This window comes from Camelus bactrianus, chromosome 2 (assembly GCF_048773025.1).
Source record: "Camelus bactrianus isolate YW-2024 breed Bactrian camel chromosome 2, ASM4877302v1, whole genome shotgun sequence".
NCBI lineage: Eukaryota > Metazoa > Chordata > Mammalia > Artiodactyla > Camelidae > Camelus > Camelus bactrianus.
This window is the reverse complement of record NC_133540.1, coordinates 84,118,560-84,137,384: the sequence shown is the minus strand read 5'-3', so window position 1 is coordinate 84,137,384 and position 18,825 is coordinate 84,118,560. Positions and strand designations below refer to the sequence as shown.

The window sequence follows — 18,825 nt, the reverse complement described above, 5'->3', positions numbered from 1 at the left end:
GGGGGAATGTTTCAGGACACCGGATTTGGCAATTCCTTAAACATGACACCAAAGCATAGGTAACAGCAAAAACAGACAAATAGGACCACATCAAACATAAATTTCTCCACATTAAGAAAACAATCAACCAAGTGAAAAGGCAACCTATGGAATGGGAGAAGGTGTTTGCAAGTCACATATCTAATAAGGGTTTAGTGTGTAGTATGTATAAGGGACTTCCACAACTCAACAAAAAGTAACTTGATTAAAAATAATTGAATAGGGGGAGGGTATAGCTCAAGTGGTAGAGCACATGCTTAGCATGCACGAGGTCCTGGGTTCAATTCCCGGTACCTGCTCTAAAAATAAATAAAATAAATAAACCTAATTACCCCTCACCACCACCCCCCAAAAAAAATTAAAAAGAAAAAAAAAAGAAACAGAAGAAAAATAATTGAATAGACAATTCTCCATAAAAAGATATGTAAATGGCCAACAAGCATATGGAAAGATGTTCAACATCATTAAACATAGGAGAAATGCAAATCAAAACCACGAGATACCATCTCACACGCATTAGGATGACCACTACCAAAAGAACAAAATCCTGAGTGTTGGCAAGGATATGTAGAGACTGGAATGCTTATACACTGTTGATGGGAATGCAAAATGGTGCAGCCATTATGAAGGTTCCTCAAAAGTTTAAAAATAGACTCACCATATGATCCAGTTATCTCACTTCTGCATATCTATACAGAGAAATTCAAAGTAGAATCTTAAGGAGAAATTTGCACACCCATGTTAATTGCAGCATTATTCACAATAACCAGAGATAGAAACAACCCGAATATCCACTGACAGATGGACAGATAAAGTGTGGTATATACATACATACATACAATACATACATGTATTACGTATTATGCAGCCTTAAAAAAAAATCCTGTCACATGCTACAACATGGACTAACACTGAGGACATTTTGCTAAGCAAAGTAGGTAGTCATGAAAAGACAAATACTGTACGATTTCACTCAAAAGTAATAAAAGTCACAGAAACAGACAGTAAAAAGGTAGTAGCCTGCCAAGGGCTGAGGGTAAAACAGTGGGGAAGTGACAGTGTTTAATAGGTAGAGAGTTTCAGTTTTGCAAGATAAAAAATTTCTAGAGTTTTGTTACATAAAGGTGAATACACTTACCATTACTGAATTATACACTTCAAACTAGTTAAATGGTCAACTTAATGTTATATGTTTTTTGCCACAGTCTAAAAAGAATGATACAAAATCTATTCCTGATATATTAAGTAAAAAAGGCAAATAATAAATACTTCAGGGAAATACACCAAAACCTTCACCCAGTGGTCTAGGGTGATAGGACTTCATTATTCCCTTTATCTGCAGTTTCTAAATGAATTTACAAAAACTTTTTTTAAAGGCTACAAGGGGCCACAAAAACACAGCACTGGCCTTATAAACAGAGACATTAGTGTTTTCTTCATTGCTGTCTTAGATCTAACATCTTAAAGGCATGCTTCAACTATGTAGATCTGGCCAGAAGAGAAGTTCTATGTCAGTACTGAAAATATAAAAAGATTCACTGAGGATGACTGAATCTTGAATAGTGACTTCTGCACAAAGGATCCATCACCTAGCACATGTGCTCTATGCAGCTGCTGAGGACAAAGAATGGTATTAAACTATGGTATTATTCCTCTAGACTGTATGTTCATAACAAAAGCCAAGAAAACTGAGAATATGGCTAGGCTAACAATTCATGTTTAACTGTTTAGCCATCTCATAAAATTTGCCCAGAAAGTGCCTACTGCAGATCTGGAGGATGTTTTGCCATTAGCTGAAGATGTTACCACAATCCTCTCCAAGTGCTGTGGCTCTGCCTCTGAGGACTGCATGGCCAAGGAGGTAAGAAAATCATCATCGTCACGGGCCACATACTGAATGGCAGGCACTCTCCTAAGCTGCCTCTCACGTGCATCTCAGTCTTCACACATACCCTATGAAATTTCAACATTGCTAACTCAGGTTTATATGTGAGGAAACAGCAGATGAGCAAGGATAATTTGAGGTCATACGACTAGTAAGGGACAAAGCCCGCACACAAGGACAAGATTCTTATTCCTAAGAGCTTATTCTACCTTCACAGCCCAATGCAGCATCCACTAGCCATACAGGGTTAAGTTTAAATGGTAACACTAGCCACACTGCAAATGCTCAGTAGTATTGAACAGAACAGACGGAGATCATTTCATCATCACAAAGTTCTGTTAGACAACACTGCAACTGTTACATTATTAGAACCATCTAATGTTTTTACTATACCTGTTAAAATTAGATACTCCAGTTTTTCACCATTTTCCATTTATATAATCCTTTCAAATAGATACAACTTTGAATTGTTACTTTACATAAAGGTCACTCCAAGTCTGTGGACCTCTTTGGAAATAGATGCTCTGTGTTACCTGGTCTTTTTCCATTAAGGATACCTGTCTGGGTCTGTAGGTGTTTTTCTATAACCTGACTTCTAATGGCTAAGTAGGAGTCTACTGTATATACCTATTGCATGTACTGCATTTGTCTATCTAAATATACCATATTTTTATTTAGCTAGTCCTTTATATTTGATTTAGGTTGTTTCAGTCTGATATAAAGCAGTGCTGCCCTCAGTAGCCTGATAGCTAAATCTTCCCTTCACCCATAATTATTTTCTGAGAGTAAATTCCTGGAAATCAGGTTGTATACTTTAAGGCTTTTAGTACAGATTGACAAATTGCCCTCTACACATGTTCTACCAATTTATTTATAAGAGTATTCATACTGACTTTTATAGACACCATGCCAGAGCTTATAAGCCTATGTAAGCCTTCCTTATTGTTAATTAGATCAACTGGGAAACTAACAATGCACAAACTCACAATTGCTTTCGTAGCTGCCTGAATACACAGTAAAAATCTGTGACAGCTTATCCACGAAGAATTCTAAATTTAAGGACTGTTGTCAAGAAAAAACACCCATGGACATTTTTGTGTGCACATACTTCATGCCAGCTGCCCCAACACCCGAGCTGCGGGACGTCAAGTTGCCCACAAACAAAGACGTGTGTGATAAAGAAAACACCAAAGTCCTGGATCAGTAAGTACAATTGATCTAATTTGACAGTATTGGTATTCACTAACATTAAGTGACAAAGAAATTAAAATGGGAAGAAATGGTAAGCCTTTATTTTCCTCCAACTAAGAACTAAAATACACCATGGATGGCTCACACTGAGTTGCATATACTACAAGTTATGTGCATAGTCATTGCATAAAAATATCTCAATTAACAGGCCCGAAAATCAAGTACAGAATTAGCGGAATTTAGACTGAATTGGGACTGAAACTCTAATTTACATTTGTCTAAATATTCATTGTTTTTATAAGTGCATCAACAATGAGATGAGACAATGGAATAATTTACAGAAACTACTTGCACAGAAAAGCCACTTAAGGTACCTACTTGATGATTTATACAGGGTTCATTGTATTATAGTTGCACAAAGGACACTTCCATTGCATTTGAAGATTTGTTTATATATAAATACGTAAATGTATATATTACTACACACAGAATTTTAATTTAGTTCAGTGAACTAGTCACAGTAGCTTCAAAGCAGTAACTTGCATTTCAATGAGAAGATTGCTCTTAACTTAAAACCTGATTTGGAGTCAGTTTCAGTTAAACCTAGCTAGGTGTTCTGCTTTTATAACAGATGTCAAATTCCAAAGCATGCCATGCATACACAAATCTACCCATGTTAAAGAGTATTATCTCCTCTCTCTCTCACACCAGGTATGCATTTGAACTAAGCAGGAAGACCCACATTCCAGAAGTGTTCCTCAGTAAAATCCTTGAGCCAACCCTGAGAGGCCTGGCTGAATGCTGCAACTCTGGAGAGTCTACTGCCTGTTTACATGAGAAGGTACGATTTGCTACATTGTCCTCACCAGCCTCGGTAGAGATCAAGGGTTGGCAAACTGCAGCTCGTGGGCCACATCTGGCCTGGTGGCTGTGATCTAAGAATGGTCTTATATTTTTAAGTGGTCTAAAAATAATATTTCATTAGACATGAAAATTATATAGAACTCCAACTTCAGTGTTCATCAAGTTTCATTGGAACACAGCCACATCCACGGTTTACGGCCGCTTTTGTGTCATATTGGCAGTTAAGTCATTACGGCAGACTGTATATGGCTTACAAAGCCTCAGATATTTACTATCTGGTCTTGTGTAGAAAATGTTAGCCATGATCTGATGTAGAGAATAATAAACACTCATACTGATACATTGCATGGAATTCTGATTTAACTGAAATCTCCCTGAACAGTGTTTCAAGAAAAATAATTGTCATGTAATTATTATTTTCTTACAGGGCCCTCAGTTGAAGAAGGAACTATCTTCTTTCATTGCAAAGGGGCAGGAACTATGTGCCGATTATTCAGAAAACACATTTACTGAGTACAAGAAAAAGTAAGGGGCTTGTTCTGGCTGTTTCCTCCAAATTTATCAATAATAGCAGCCCAGTACTGTGATTTGAAGCATAGCTGAAGACTTAAGATGTGTTTAGTGAGCAATAAAAATAGGTGCAGTTAAGAGTTTTAAAGAATAGTCAACCTAGTATCTGTGTAAGAAAAAACTGAGTTCTTTTTGGAGGAAAATTGTCATGTGTATCAGCTGAGAGGTCAATTAGAATACAGCCACAAAATTATAAATTACCAGAGCCACAGGGACTTGATTCAAAAAAGATAAAATTTAAATTATCTCATATTCAATCAACATTTTTGCCATAAAGCTATCTGTAGATGTCACTATACAGAATTGAGAAATAGAACTACTGGAAAATGTTATCTAACTTCGTGGCATATTATCGGACAAGATAACTCAAACTTTCAATCAAGTAGAGTATCACCCATCACTAGTATGTATTCTCCATAAACTGGAAATAGAAATGTTAGTAAAGTTGTACAATAGTCATTTTTCTCAAATCAAAGAAGAAAGCATTTTTTTATAAATAGGTGTTTAACACTAAAATAATAGATCATAATAATGAAAAGTTTTACAGGCTTCCTGGAAAACATCTCTGTTGAGAAGACCCATGTCATTCCCAACTTCATTAACTAAATTTCTTAGATCCATTTCAAATCGTCTTGAACAACATAGGTCAGGTAAGCACAAACAGACCTCCACAAAAAGACTTTTCTAAAGAATCCCTAAGGTAGGAAACTTTCTTCAGTGACCCTCATGAAGCCTACCTTATCAAAGCTCTAAATGAAAAATACTGTGAAAGACTTAAGTTCAGAATGGTTATTTCCCAGTGACCAGGAAATCCTATAGTTAACAGATTATGGAGGTAGAATAGAATCATGTTAAACAGATACTGCAAGATCAAGTTCTCTGCCAACAACTTTGAACTCCCGGACTGACTGGAACAACTGAGTGACAATTTATATCATCTTAATAAACACACAAAAAATCTACTGACACTGTGGGTTGTGAAATTTTAGAGGATTGAGACTACTGAGTCCAGGTATTTGAAATCCCACACACACCCTTTTTCTCCCTGTCCTCTGGGTTCCTCCTGGTTTAACTTCTCCCCCTCCCAGCTGGGATGGACTCGTTTCAATCATGTTTTTACAAGCGAGTTAGTCCCCCTCACCCTCTTGTCCTTACCCAGCGTCCACCTTACTAATCCCATCTCTAAATCTGGGTCTCCATCACCTCCCTTTGCCCACACCACCGGGTTGGCAAATTTCTTGGAGAACGTCATAAAACCAGGCTGAGCTATCTGTTATGAGGGTAGAGAGTTACCAAGCTCATAGACCACTCGAACTGGGAGAGAATCAACAGAATGCAAATCCAAGCACTATCTTGGAACTGAGGTGGAGAATTAGATAATAGTAGAGCCAAAAACAGGAGCCAAAGCTTCTGACCTTGTTTGTGTTTTCCAGCATAGCTAGTTGAGAAGTAGGCTGAAACTGACAGGGAAATTGCCTAAAATATGAGAGAAGAGAACATGCATTAAGGTGACAAAGCCCTATACAGGAAATACTCTTTGAGGAGTTTGAAATCTAGAACTGGAGAGAAAATGAAAGTCAGGGAGGAGAGAAGAGGAAGTCATCCACGTTGACGGCTGTAATGAAGCGAATGAAGGGGGAAAGGCTGGAATTCAAATTCAGCAGCAGTTTGTACGTTTACTTTCATCATCTAAAGAGACAGATTTCACTTTCTAAGCTTGAATTGAGGCACTAAAAACCATGTCACTGATGGAAAATTTTCTTAAGGGCAATTTTTATTTTGATTTTTTTGTTGTAAAAAACCTGAAGTGGCTGTCACTTTGCACTAGACATGTTTATCAAATACATCCAGTAAAACCCTATGTAAAATTGGCCTTTCAGACTGGCAGAGCGATTAAGAGGAAAACTGCCTGATGCCACAGCCATGGAACTCAAAGAGCTGGTTGACAAGCGCTCAGACTTTGCCTCCAAGTGCTGTTCCATCAACTCACCTCCTCTCTACTGTGATTCAGAGGTAAGCAGATTTAACCCTCTGCCGATGACCGCATAGTATTGAGAACTTATACAGTCAGATTTACTCATTTCTTTGTTACTGAACTAAATGCCTGTTCCATCCCATGGGCCAGTTTCATTGGCCTTTCCAGATGCAGTATGCATTTTGTCCACAGGCTTCACCTGCCCCATTAGACTCCAGCAGTCATTTCATCTATTTAAAAGAGTCAAAAATGATAAGGACCACACTTCATTTCCCTTCATGGCTGATTTGGAGATATTAGTGACAATTCCAAGAACTCTGATGTCTCACACATTCTATTTCCAGAACATGGAGACTAGGTTAATCACATGTCTATGCCAAACCAAAACAGTTTCTTCCTTTGCTCATCTCTTTCTAAAGGGCATGATATTAAGGTGTATTCCTTTTTGACTGGATTTTACTATTGCTCATTTTGTCATATGTTGGGAAAGAAGCATTTATGATCCATTTTTGACCCATCATTTTTATGTCTCTATAAAAATAATTCAGTTACAGTGTTAAAGTTGATACTGCCTACCTGGTGATTTAATGCCAATTAGAAGTTCTTTTCAATAAGGTAAAGGACTTTTTTTCAAGAATTTATATAATTTTTTGTCCAGTTACCCATAAAAGCAACAAAGCCTGGTTTCATATTATCATTTGATTATTTTTATATTCTATTTCTAGTATTATTCTATTAGAGCCCACTTGAAAATATCCAAGAACTTAATAAAAATCACAAGAGTTTGCACTGGTAGAAACCATAAAGGTCACTTAGTGTAATTTTTCACTCAGTTAAGTCCTTCCAAAGGTCAGTCAGCCCCCATTTAAATACCTATAGTCAATTTATTTTCTCCCAGAGGAAGCCCCTTTCACTGCCCTGCTGGATGCCTGCACTTGGGAGCACATTTTTCTGTAAATTGTATCATGATATTCCCCTCATAGTTTCTACTGAGTCTAGCCTGGCTTTCTTTAACCAACCAGAAAATGTCTTTTCTCTGTTCTCAATAGAGGCTCTTTTATATGTGAAGTGGTTTTTTTAAAAGTTAGGTGTGAAGACTTGTTTGTGTGTCATGCACACCAATTCTCTTAACATTTTAGTGAAGTTTTTTTTTTTTTTTTTTTTTTACCATCTAGTAACTAACAAAGTCTTAAATCAGTCGAACACATTGAGCTACTTCATTTGGCTTGTTTTTCTTCTTTATACCCTTGGAGATTCTGATTTCTCCTCCAATTTCTACATATATACCCCAGTCCCAGACTTAGTTGCCAATCTTGTTTGTAACAATTTGTAAAGTCAGAATTCCAGATGAAAAGAGTCCAGTAGAATAAAAGCTTATTCTTTAAATTCTGCTGGGAAATAGATCATGTTCCTTTTTCACTAAAATTCAAAACAAGATTCTAAACAAAGAATGGAAAGACTTGGATTGTTAGGATAAATTGGTCATTATCGGGCATTAAAACGTTTGCCTAAAGCAACTAAACTAAGCAGCTTCTTCCTTTTCTTCCAGCTGGCTTTTGGTAATACAATAGCTGAATTTAGGTCGCTTTTCCCAGGAGAGGGGGAAAAATCACTTTACCTAGAAGGCATTTGCTACCAGCAGAATTTGCTCTGAGGGTCTCATTCAGTCATTAAGGGGGAAAAATCCTAAATACTTTTTTACATTGTCAAAAATACCACTTTTGTAATCTGCCCCAGTCCTTTTATCTGTTCACCTACATACATACTTTCTTCTTTGACCTTTTGCAAGACAAACTGAGCTTTATGCATGAAAAAACATGCTTCCTTCAAGTGTCTTGCTTTTCATTTCCTTTATTTGCTTTTCAGTATATTTGTCATTATAACATGCCATTTTCAAACTTTATTTTCAACAAGGATGAGAAGGCAGTTTTGTAATATTCTATTTTCTTGCTTTATAACCAGTAAATTTATAGCAGTGCTGCTCCTGAGCAGCCAAACTTTCAGTAATTGCTAAAGAGAGATGAATGGAGTTGAGATACCCATGAACACTGAATTATTTAGAGCCCTCAGAGGGTAGACCCTCTGCTGTTCTTTAGCCTTTTTGATCATCTTTCTGCATTAATCTCATAGTGAGGTAAGCGAGCTCACCTGTGCTTTCTGATTTCAGGTGAGAGCAAAATCTGTTAAAACAGCTTTCACTTTAATTCTCAATGCTTAGTGTAAATATTTGTTCCATTTACCCTATAATTTGGGTTATAATTTATTATTAAATCTCCTTGTCCTATATTTGCTTGACAATTTTGTTCCATAAAAGTAATGCCCATCCACTGCATTCACCCTGAGTCATTTATATCCTGGAATCCCTCTGTCTGCCCTTCTTCACAGACTTGGCACCGTTGCTAAAAGAGACACAGAAGGGTTCTCTGAACTGCACTAGATGAGTGTTCCTCATGTGGCAATCTACCCCAGCTATCCAAACCCTTACCTTGAGATGACCAGGAAGTAGAACAATTAGTGTAATTTTCTTTTGACTTTCCCATGTCCCTCAGCACTGGTTCATTTTTTTTTTTTATTATTCCAAAGGGGCCCACTAACTGCAGAAAAACTTACAGTTGCAAAATTAGACTTTTTTTTTCCTCTCTATCATTCAGACAGGGCAGCCCTATTCATTCTTCTGAAAACTCATCACTATGCTGTCCCTAAGACGTCGAACAGAGTGCTAGTGGGCATCAATTAGGATTTACCCAAACGTTTCAGAAAGCCACTGTTATATGCTGGAGTTGATGATTAAAATTTAAAAAACAGTATGTGTACATATGCTTGACTGGGGCATTGTGCTGTACACCAGGAAACTGACACACTGTAATTGACTATATTTTAATTAAAAAAAACTCAAAAACACTCAAATGCCAAGAGCCAAGAGAAGCAGGGCAAAGAGGAGATGGACTCTTCCTCCCTTTCCCCCTCCCCCTTCTCTCTCATACTTAAGGAAAAAAACTTGGTTAGGTCTCCCAGTATAAGTAAATTTTATGATTCTCAATGTCATAGCTAGAATTTATTAAGCTATTACTACTTGTAAAGAATATTAATAGCCTTATATATATGTATTCATGAAATGGTTGAGAACAATTCTAAATGTTAGGTACCATTTTAATTCCCCTCTTGTGAGTGGCTTGAATGAAATGTGCAGGGGTTGTATGTTAGGAAAATCCTAAATCGATTTCATATGAGTCTGTTACTATCACTACATGTCATTGTCATAGACTTTGACTCTAATTTAGCTAATAATGATAAAAGCAAATTACTGATACCAGAAGACTGTAATTCTTGATTGAATATCCAAAATTGTTATTAAAATAGCAAAAATGATACCAGGTCAGTAGTATCAATCTGAACTCAATTCATCCCACTTCCTTGGAATCTTCCTTCATTAGTTATACTTTTTCTTTTAAATAGTTCTGTCTAATTTAAAGTTACTTATCTCCTGATCTTAAGAAAATAAGGTACTTTAGACACTACTGCCTGGTTATTTTTCCTTCTCCTCACCTTACAGCCAAGATTCTTGAGAAAATAGTACATAACTCATTCTTCACACCTCCTGTTAATTCCCCTACCCTTTGCAGTATGGCTTCAGATGGTACCAAACTACCAATGACAAAGTCACACTGAAATCTTCTTGCTAACACTAATAAACATTTTTCAGTCCTTATCTTACCAGCCTTCTCTATAAAACATTTGATACCCAAAATTCTTTCTCCTTGAAAGAATTTTTCAACATCTGTACTATCATAGTCTACCTTTTGTCCTTCTATGATTCTCTCCTTCTCCATTCTCTTTAATATTGTCTTCTTCTACCTATCCATTAAATTTCTACACTGTCCAGAGTTTTTTCCTTTGATCTTCACTTTCCAAGACATAACATTTTCCCCGAGTGTTCTCAAGAATCCACAGACATGCGTTTAATCTTCAAATCTCTACCTCCAGCCAGGATCTCTCCCCTCAGCACCAAGACTTGTATCCCATTATCCATGGGCTCTCTTGTCCCACAAGAAATTTGACCTCAACATGCCCAATGTTTTCCCCTTAAAACCTCCTGTTTTATTTCCTAAATTTATAAATGTCATCACCATTCACCTATTATCCCAAATGGAAGCAGTGATCTTTGATTTCTTCTTCTTTTCTATATACACTCAACTAAATTCCAAACCCTCTCAATTCTAACTCCTTTATCTCTATCAGCAGATATCTTCTTCTACATTGTCAGTAATTAAATTTAGGCAATAGTTAACCTGGATTACAACCCAGTTGGTCTCCCATTTCCAGCTTTCCCAAATGCCTCACACCCAGTCCCATCTCTATCCTGTGGTCAAAATAACCTTTGTAAAGCACAAAATGGTTAATACATTCTAATTGGCCTCCACTGCTTCTAAATTGAAGTCCAATTTTTTTTTTTTTTTTAATCAGAAGAATTTGGACCCTGGGTTTGCTCTCCAACCTGATCATTACTTCTTGCTCTTACTGCTTTGGTTCTCCTGAACCACCCGCAGTTTTTCAAGTCTATTAACCTTGCTCTTACCTCAAGGCTTTTGCACATAATGACTCATCCCAGGTTGCCCTATTTGTGCTCTATAACCTGGCTAAACCTTTCATCAAGCTTCAGGATTCAATGTTGACATCACCTTGTCTGAGATTCCTTCCCTGGCACTCAACCCCATCTGTTATTCCTTAACATTCTGTGCACACCCAATAATTGGCACTTATTAACTTTGTCATTTTTTCCTTGTCTGTTTTTCCTGGACAACCATAAACTCAAGGGCAGGGACAGTATAAAACAATAAATGTGCAGGGTGGTCAATATAAAGTTCAATATGAGACTACATGTTGACAAGAAGCTTTTCCTCTAAGCAAGGTTCAAAAATTTTTTTATACCTTCTGCAGGATCTATTAGTCTACAAAGAAAATAGTTCATGATTTAAATAACTTTTTCATTTCAGATTGATGCTGAAATGAATACTCTATAGTCCTGATGCATGTATATCGCCTTAGGTAAGTATAGTTTTTAAATGCAGCAAAGAATCTAGCTTTGTACAAAGTATTTTTTAAATCATAAATGGGAAGGAGGCTATTTGTTCAAATTATTCTATTATCTAGTCAAACTCATCTTAGAGATGAGAATATTAAGCATATGGAAAAGTCAAGGAGCTTACACAAGAATATACAGCCAATTTCTGACCTATTTAGGACTAGAATCCAGGTCCCCAGCCTGATACTATATCCGTCATAACCTCACATCTAAGATAATGACAGTGCAGAGGTCATTTCAGGGATTTTAATGCATTCAGTAGGGAAAAAAAAAACTGAGTTTAAAGACAAAGTCCATAAAGCCTTAAAGATAACACAGCAGGGTTCTCAGGAGAAAAGAGAATTAAAGCAACACTGTTGAAATATTATCACTTGCTTCTTTTTTACCCATGAAAAAAATGCCTGATGTAGATATTGAGTATAAAATAATTTATACAGAATTTTATTGTTACTGTTTTTAATCTTTCAAAAAATTTTTGTTGCTTTATTACATTTTTGTGTGTTTTTTTAGGGGGAGGTAATCAGGTTTATTTTTTTAAGAGAGGTACTGGGGATTGAACCCAGGACCTCATACATGCTAAGCATGAGCTCTACCACTGAGCTATGCCCTCCCCCTAACTCTTCATATTCCTACAAAAATATTTTCTCTCCAGATTTAATTGTATTCATTTTAAAGATATTGCTTCTGAGATTTAAAATATGATTAAAAAAACCCACAATGGTTTTGGTTTATCTCAGATCTTAATTGAACTGAGGCTTTTCAATGATATAAAATTTTAATTTTACTGATGGCTTTTCCTAAAATGATATGAAAGCAAAAGCTATTGACTAATGAAATTCAAGCTTCCGACTATCAAATATTTGAATCACTAGAAACAGTAAGAAGAAAATTAACATTATTTTTCTGAGAGGCGGTACGATGGGGATGATCAAGGAAGCTCGATTTTGGAAATCACCCAGTCTGGATTAGTCTGCTCTCCTATCTGTCTTTGTAAACTTGAGCAAGTTATTTATACTCCCTAAAGCTCAGTTCCCTTTTCTGTAAGAAGAACATTGTAGTCTCTACCTGTCAGCACTGTCACAACAATCGGGTGAAATGACGACATATATAAAATTGCTAGAGAATAGTAGCAGTAATACTAGCAAAGCTGTTCCCACCGCTGCTTATACCACTGATACAACTGTCAACTGAAGAAAAATATTCACCCTGAAAGTTGCAAGTTAGGTTTTACTTGGGGACTTACTAAGGACTATAGCTCTGAGGGACTGCTCCAAAGAGGAAAAGGAGGAGCCACAATATGAGTTTTTTGCTGAAAACAAGCATGTAGTTGAACATCAAAGCTTACTGCTAATCACAAAGAACAGACATCTCAAGTTAATGAATTTAGTACTTTTCTTTGTATGGGAAGATGCTAGAGTCTGAGCTCACTGAAATTATTCCTTAGATATGCATCTTAACTGTCTAGGGCCAAGAGCCAGGAACCAGAGCACCAAAAGTTTCCCGTTTTCCTCCCTCCTGAAATCCTCTCAGGGGGCACCATCAGGACAGATGCAGTGGCTGATGGCTGGAGGGCAGGCAACATTGTTGTTCACTGAAATGGCAGCAACAGTCTTCCTCAACAATCTGAATCTGAACTAAAACAAGTTTCCCTGACTATACATTCTTGTGCTTTGGCATATGAATATTATGTCCTAAGGAGAAAGTAAGTTCACTGAATAATTTTTGGAGAAAAAGGTTCCAAGCCACACCTGATACTAGTATGTCAATTACACTTCAATTAAGAACTGAAAATCCAAGTTATTTGAGTGTAAATATTCTAGAGTTAAAAAAATAGTATCCGGTCTTTGCTGCTAAACTAATTGTTTCCCCTCATTTAAATTAATCCAATCTCCCTTTATTTTAGCCCACATGTCATCTCTATATACAGTTAAAATCCCAACACCCAACAGGTATCTCACCTCCCACCATTCAAGACATCTCTAGCTTTCATAAGAGTCAGGGTTTGGAAAGCTGTATAATAACTTCGTCTTTTAGTTTGTCTTTACTGGATTATGTTATTCTCTAGGAACTCAGTGTGTTTTCTTGGTATCTCATGTACATTCATATTCTTTCAGTCTCTAGGAGCACAAATGCAAAAGAAAAGGAGAAGTAACACTAATTTGATGGATTAGAGTTTTTTTAACCTAACACCTTTCAGAAACACTTTTAATGCTGGCTAAGTCAACAGGTGAACAGTTTTTTCAGTGACAGACTAATGAGGATTCTAATACACTGATTCTTCTGGTTCTAGTCATTAACTTCATCTTCTATGAAAGCTTTTTTTAGTATTTCTCTTATTAGTCAATATTCTTCTATGGCCTTTAACTAGTCCTTCAATTTCTGCATCACCCAATTATTTGGCCAAACACATTTTGATCAACTGGAAGGAAGCCCTAAAAATCACTCGCAAATTCCTTCCATTTGCTTCCACAATGTGTATGGACTTTTTTGAGCTCTATTTACCCACTGCCTGTTTATTAGAATAACGATCTGCAATTATGAGGGTGGTTATACTAGGAACAGTTACGTCTGAAAGAGCAGATTTTACCTTGTTCACAAGGCTGTGGGACTGGGGCACTTGTTATCTAGACATAATGATGTCACAATCTAAATGTTCTCTTAGGTTTCCAGAGCACAGCCAGGAGACTTTGGTTCTTGGGTTGCAGAGAGAATTCTGTAGCTCTGTGAAGAACCCTGGATTCATTCAATTATCAGTAACATTGCCCCAAAACAGTCCCAGCTGGGAGCTGCTCTGAACCCAGCATTTGACTTTGATTCCAAATAAATAGTGAACACTTGTGTCCCACCCCTCTTCCCAGTAGACCAGCCTTTTCTTCATATTTTAAATTGCTCTAAAAAAATTGCTCTAAATATACCCATTTTTTCCTATGAGTTTTCTTCCTATAACAGGTATATTCTAGATGACCGAAGTGGCATAATATTTTAGCATGAAACAGTTCCTCAAACTATTAAACTAACTTTGGCTGACTACATATTTCTTTTCAGTGAAGGCCTATCCCTCCTTGAGAGATTTGAAAACTTGTAGACACTGAAGCTTTTGTCTCAGGGTGTTCCCATACTTAGTTACACTTAACAATTCTTGTCTTCCACTCAACAGTTTGATACCATTTCACTCTTAATGCAAGTCTTTTTAGAAATCTGAGTTGTCATCTTGACAGTTACTGGTCCCCCTGATCAATTTCTTCTAGCCCTGAAACTGACTGCGGCCACTTTTGCATGCCTCATTAGAGGAAACTACTGTCTTAGTCAATCTCACAAAGCCAGTTACCTTTTTTTCCTTCAGTTTTGGAAATAGTGTTCCTTGGGTTGCCAGCAGAGAAGGCTGGCAGTTGGCTCACATGGCAGAATCAGGTTAAACAGGAACTACTACCAGAATCACACTCAGCACAGCTAGGTACTCATACTATGAGAATGAGGAAAGCACCAACACATCCCCATTTCCTCCTCACTCCAAGGAATAAACTCACTGAGGACAATGAAAGACAGGATTTCCTGCACTGTGCAAATAGAATTATGATACAATTCTGCTGTAGCATCTTGGAAAAGAAAATGAACGAGGGGAAGACACATATGCCTCATTACAAAGCAGAAGGTGATTTGATAAAATGTCTTCACTTGGTGTTTTACTAAAAGAACAACTACTGAACTATGATCCAGTCCCATGACTGAGGAGCCTCATGTGCCATTGGTTGCTTTTTTTGCTCTGACAACGATTATTCATACTCATAGTTCATAAAGTTATATACACCATTACTTCAAAGAAAAAACTGTATGATGTACTGTGGCGTAACAGTGAGGGCCTGGGAATTTCTTAGATTTTATTCTGGACCCATCAGGTGGGCAACAGTGGATATACGGGTCTTACTAGACAGATTTATCTTTATACATAATAACCTGACTGTAGATGCATCTCTTGAGCACTACGATGATTATTGCCTGTTAGCTCTGTTTTTCTAACATTTTTCCCATTGTTCTCCCAGACCTAGAGCTGGAACCCACCCCCCGGGAATGACATCTGATGGCCTAACCTAAGCCAAACCAGAGCTCCTAGGGAGACAGCTAGGATACACCCTGCTTGTTATCAGCTACAATATCCTCGTACAATGATAAGTATGATGATTTGTTACCAAAATAAATTGATACATGCAAACTATAAATGCAGCCGAGCATGATGTGACAGTGTTGACCTTCAGCGCTGTCCCTGTGACCTTCACAAAGATACTACAGGAGGCAGCCTCAACCTCACCAGCCCCTGCGTTTTTCTAGATCTCTGCTGGTTCTTCTAAGATTCACAACATTACACATCCGCTGAGCCCCATTCCTTGATTCCCAACACACTGAGCCCCATTCCTTGATTGCTTCTCAGGCTTAATATGTACCATTGAGGAAAAAGTTAGCAGCCTTCCACCAAAAATAGCCTGGACTCACTCATACCTAAGAAAATACATTTTTTAAATTAAAAAAGGAACCTCCTAAAGAGGTCCTTTCTTGCTCCCAGCTGCAAGTTGTACAGCATTGATTAGGTAGTATCTGCCTTGTGAAAAGAAAACCTTTGTGGTCTGAACAAGTTTATTGTTGCTAAATACGACTCCTCAGAGCAATTTATTGAGTCAAAGTTCTAAAAACAATGATTTCAGCTTAATTCAATTTACTGTATATACGCTATATGATATTCTATCTATGTGCTTTCTCCGCCCAGAGAAACTGAAGGTGTTCTAACTCAACATGTTTTGCTTTGAAATAAGATTGTATTTTCTGAATAAATACCCCTCTGAAACAAATGTAAGCCAAGGAACACCTTCTATATTTCTAGTTAACTGCTTCAAGAAATTGGAACTCATCTCATGGTAGATGTAGCATTTTATGGTAGAGATCAAGCAATTTTTAATAGCAAATGTAACTGGAGTCATACTGATCAAAATCATCCCTGGTCCCTCAAGAATCTAAGTCCCAGCAGGTTGCAGTACTATAAATGGCTATTTAGTGCACTTCAATTTAATAGCGCTGAATCCAAAAGGAAGACTATTGTGTATCACTGTTGGAAAAAATGCACTGAATTCTATTTTGAGGGTTTGTATTTGAGTGCAAGTTCACAAATCAAAGAAGCTTTTTATTATCTTGGGCTTGGTCAGTAGCACTCAGGTGTTAACGGGGGACTGCTGTGTGTCTCCACCCCATTCTCTCTTAATTTGTAGCTGCCTTGTCTATTAACTAAAGCAAGGTCAGGTGCCCAAGCGTTCAGCAGCCAAGAACTAGGAAATCAAATGCCTGCCCCTCTCACGGCTTCTACAGCAGAAGGTGCAGTCCTGCCTCCTGCAAAGATTCCAAAAGGGGAAATGAACCTCGAATAGGGAAGTTCTTCAGATGATGCCATGAAGCCAAAAAGCAACAAACTATGCACTACATATGGAGGCAGCATTTTAGATTTTTTTCGCTTCCAAAATCTACCTGCGGAAGCTTTAAAACCAACCCTGAGAAGTAAATATCACTGGTAAGAACATGCCAGGAATGAGACTCCTTTAAGGTAGGTGAGTGGCCTACGGTAGCCGAGTAAGTGAAGATGAGACCTAGCTTCTGTTCCAGCATGCCATGCCAGGTTCACGGGCACTTAAAGTGCCCCCTGATTAATTTAGTTTTGGAATCACAATATATGTCCCTTGCAGAGTCAGGACTTAGGGTATGCAGTTTAGTACCGTCTAAAATTTAACCACTGACCCCTTTTCCTTTGGCTGTGACTTAGAATTGTTGCTCTGTGAAAGCAATTTTGGAAAATTCTGCTCTGCTTTTATTTGGGAGGTTACATTTATAAATCATTCATGAACGACTTACACACCAGTCTGTTTTGGTCAAGTCTTTTTATGCTTGAACAGGTAGAACTAAGAAGTCAATAAATATTACACAATTGGTGGAAGTAGTGTTTTCATGGTTTCCTTGAATATAGTTTCCAGCAAACTCTTAACATCTTTCACCTTTTTTTAATATTAAGAATCACTGACCCAAATATTCCATCATTTTAGTACAAGTCTTAATTTCAAACTTTATATGCATAAATTATGCCTGCATTTGTTCCATTTTGTGCGAAGCAGAGATCTTTTGAGAAGATACTGCCAAAACTTGTGATTCCTAACATTAAAGAGAAGCTTTTGAATTCCCATCTCCTTGTCAACCATAGCAGATTTTACTGGTTAATGTCTATTATATAAGTAGTCCTCAGTTTTTTTTTTTATACCTTACATAAAACACCTTCCTTCAAAAACACTGGTTCTCATGACAGAAACAAACAAAACAACAATACTTTGTTTCTATGAATGAAATTTACAAACTATCAGGTTCTCCAAGGAAATAAAACTAACAGGAAAGAGATTAATTTATTTTTAAAACTGACTTACGTGACCGTGGAGCTGGCTAGTTCGAAGTCTGTGAGGCCGGCGGACAGTCTGGAAACTCACGCAGGGTTTCCATGCTCCCATTTCGAAGTAGAATTCTCCTTCTCTGAGAAACCTCAGCTTTTGCTTTTAAGGCCTTCAGCTGATTGGCTGAGGCCCACGCACATCATGGAGGGCAATCTTTTCACTTAAAGTCAGCTGGTGGAGAGATGTTAATCACAGCTAAAAATACCTATGGCAACCTCTAGACTAATGTTTGACTAAACAAATAGGGACCATAGCCTAGCCAAGTTGACACGTAAAATTTAACCATCACACAAGCCTTCTGTTATTTTTGTTGTGCTTTACAAGGTTTAAAGGCTTTCAAGTGGCAGTTCCCATGTCCTTTGTTTTCCTGGATGCCTTAAGTCACCCCGCAGGTGATTCTTAAACCAACACCTGAGAAGCATCACCTTAAGTGATCTACACAGGACTATTGTCTTAAAATTCGAGCTTATTTTTGTGGAGATTTAAATTTTAAAACAGAACAAGGGAAAAGCCTTTCTATTATGTCATTTAATTCAACAGTAACACACTCTAATAAAGTAAGAATTTAATCAGTGTAACAGTTTATTTCCGTTTGGTGATAAACAGCTAAAAATAAGAACAAGAAGGCTTAGAAGGTTGTCTTTTTATGCCTCTGGTCTCCCTTTTGTGCACCCCTCCCCACCACATAAGTCTCACTCCCACTCAACCTATAGACAGTGATTTTCTGTTCAACCAAACCTGCAAA

General features: G+C 37.4%; 1 protein-coding gene across 1 annotated transcript in view; it reads left to right on the top strand.

Moving 5' to 3' along the window:
* Positions 1 to 15,824, top strand: part of GC (GC vitamin D binding protein) — a 32,329-nt gene extending 16,505 nt beyond the window's left edge. The window contains exons 7-13 of the mRNA XM_010969358.3: positions 1,771 to 1,900; positions 2,925 to 3,127; positions 3,827 to 3,956; positions 4,407 to 4,504; positions 6,430 to 6,562; positions 11,519 to 11,570; positions 15,648 to 15,824. Of these exons, the coding sequence (XP_010967660.1) occupies positions 1,771 to 1,900; positions 2,925 to 3,127; positions 3,827 to 3,956; positions 4,407 to 4,504; positions 6,430 to 6,562; positions 11,519 to 11,545 (721 nt within the window). The 3' untranslated portion in view covers positions 11,546 to 11,570; positions 15,648 to 15,824. The remainder of the gene's footprint in view (positions 1 to 1,770; positions 1,901 to 2,924; positions 3,128 to 3,826; positions 3,957 to 4,406; positions 4,505 to 6,429; positions 6,563 to 11,518; positions 11,571 to 15,647) is intronic.
* The last annotated feature ends 3,001 nt before the right edge of the window (positions 15,825 to 18,825 follow it).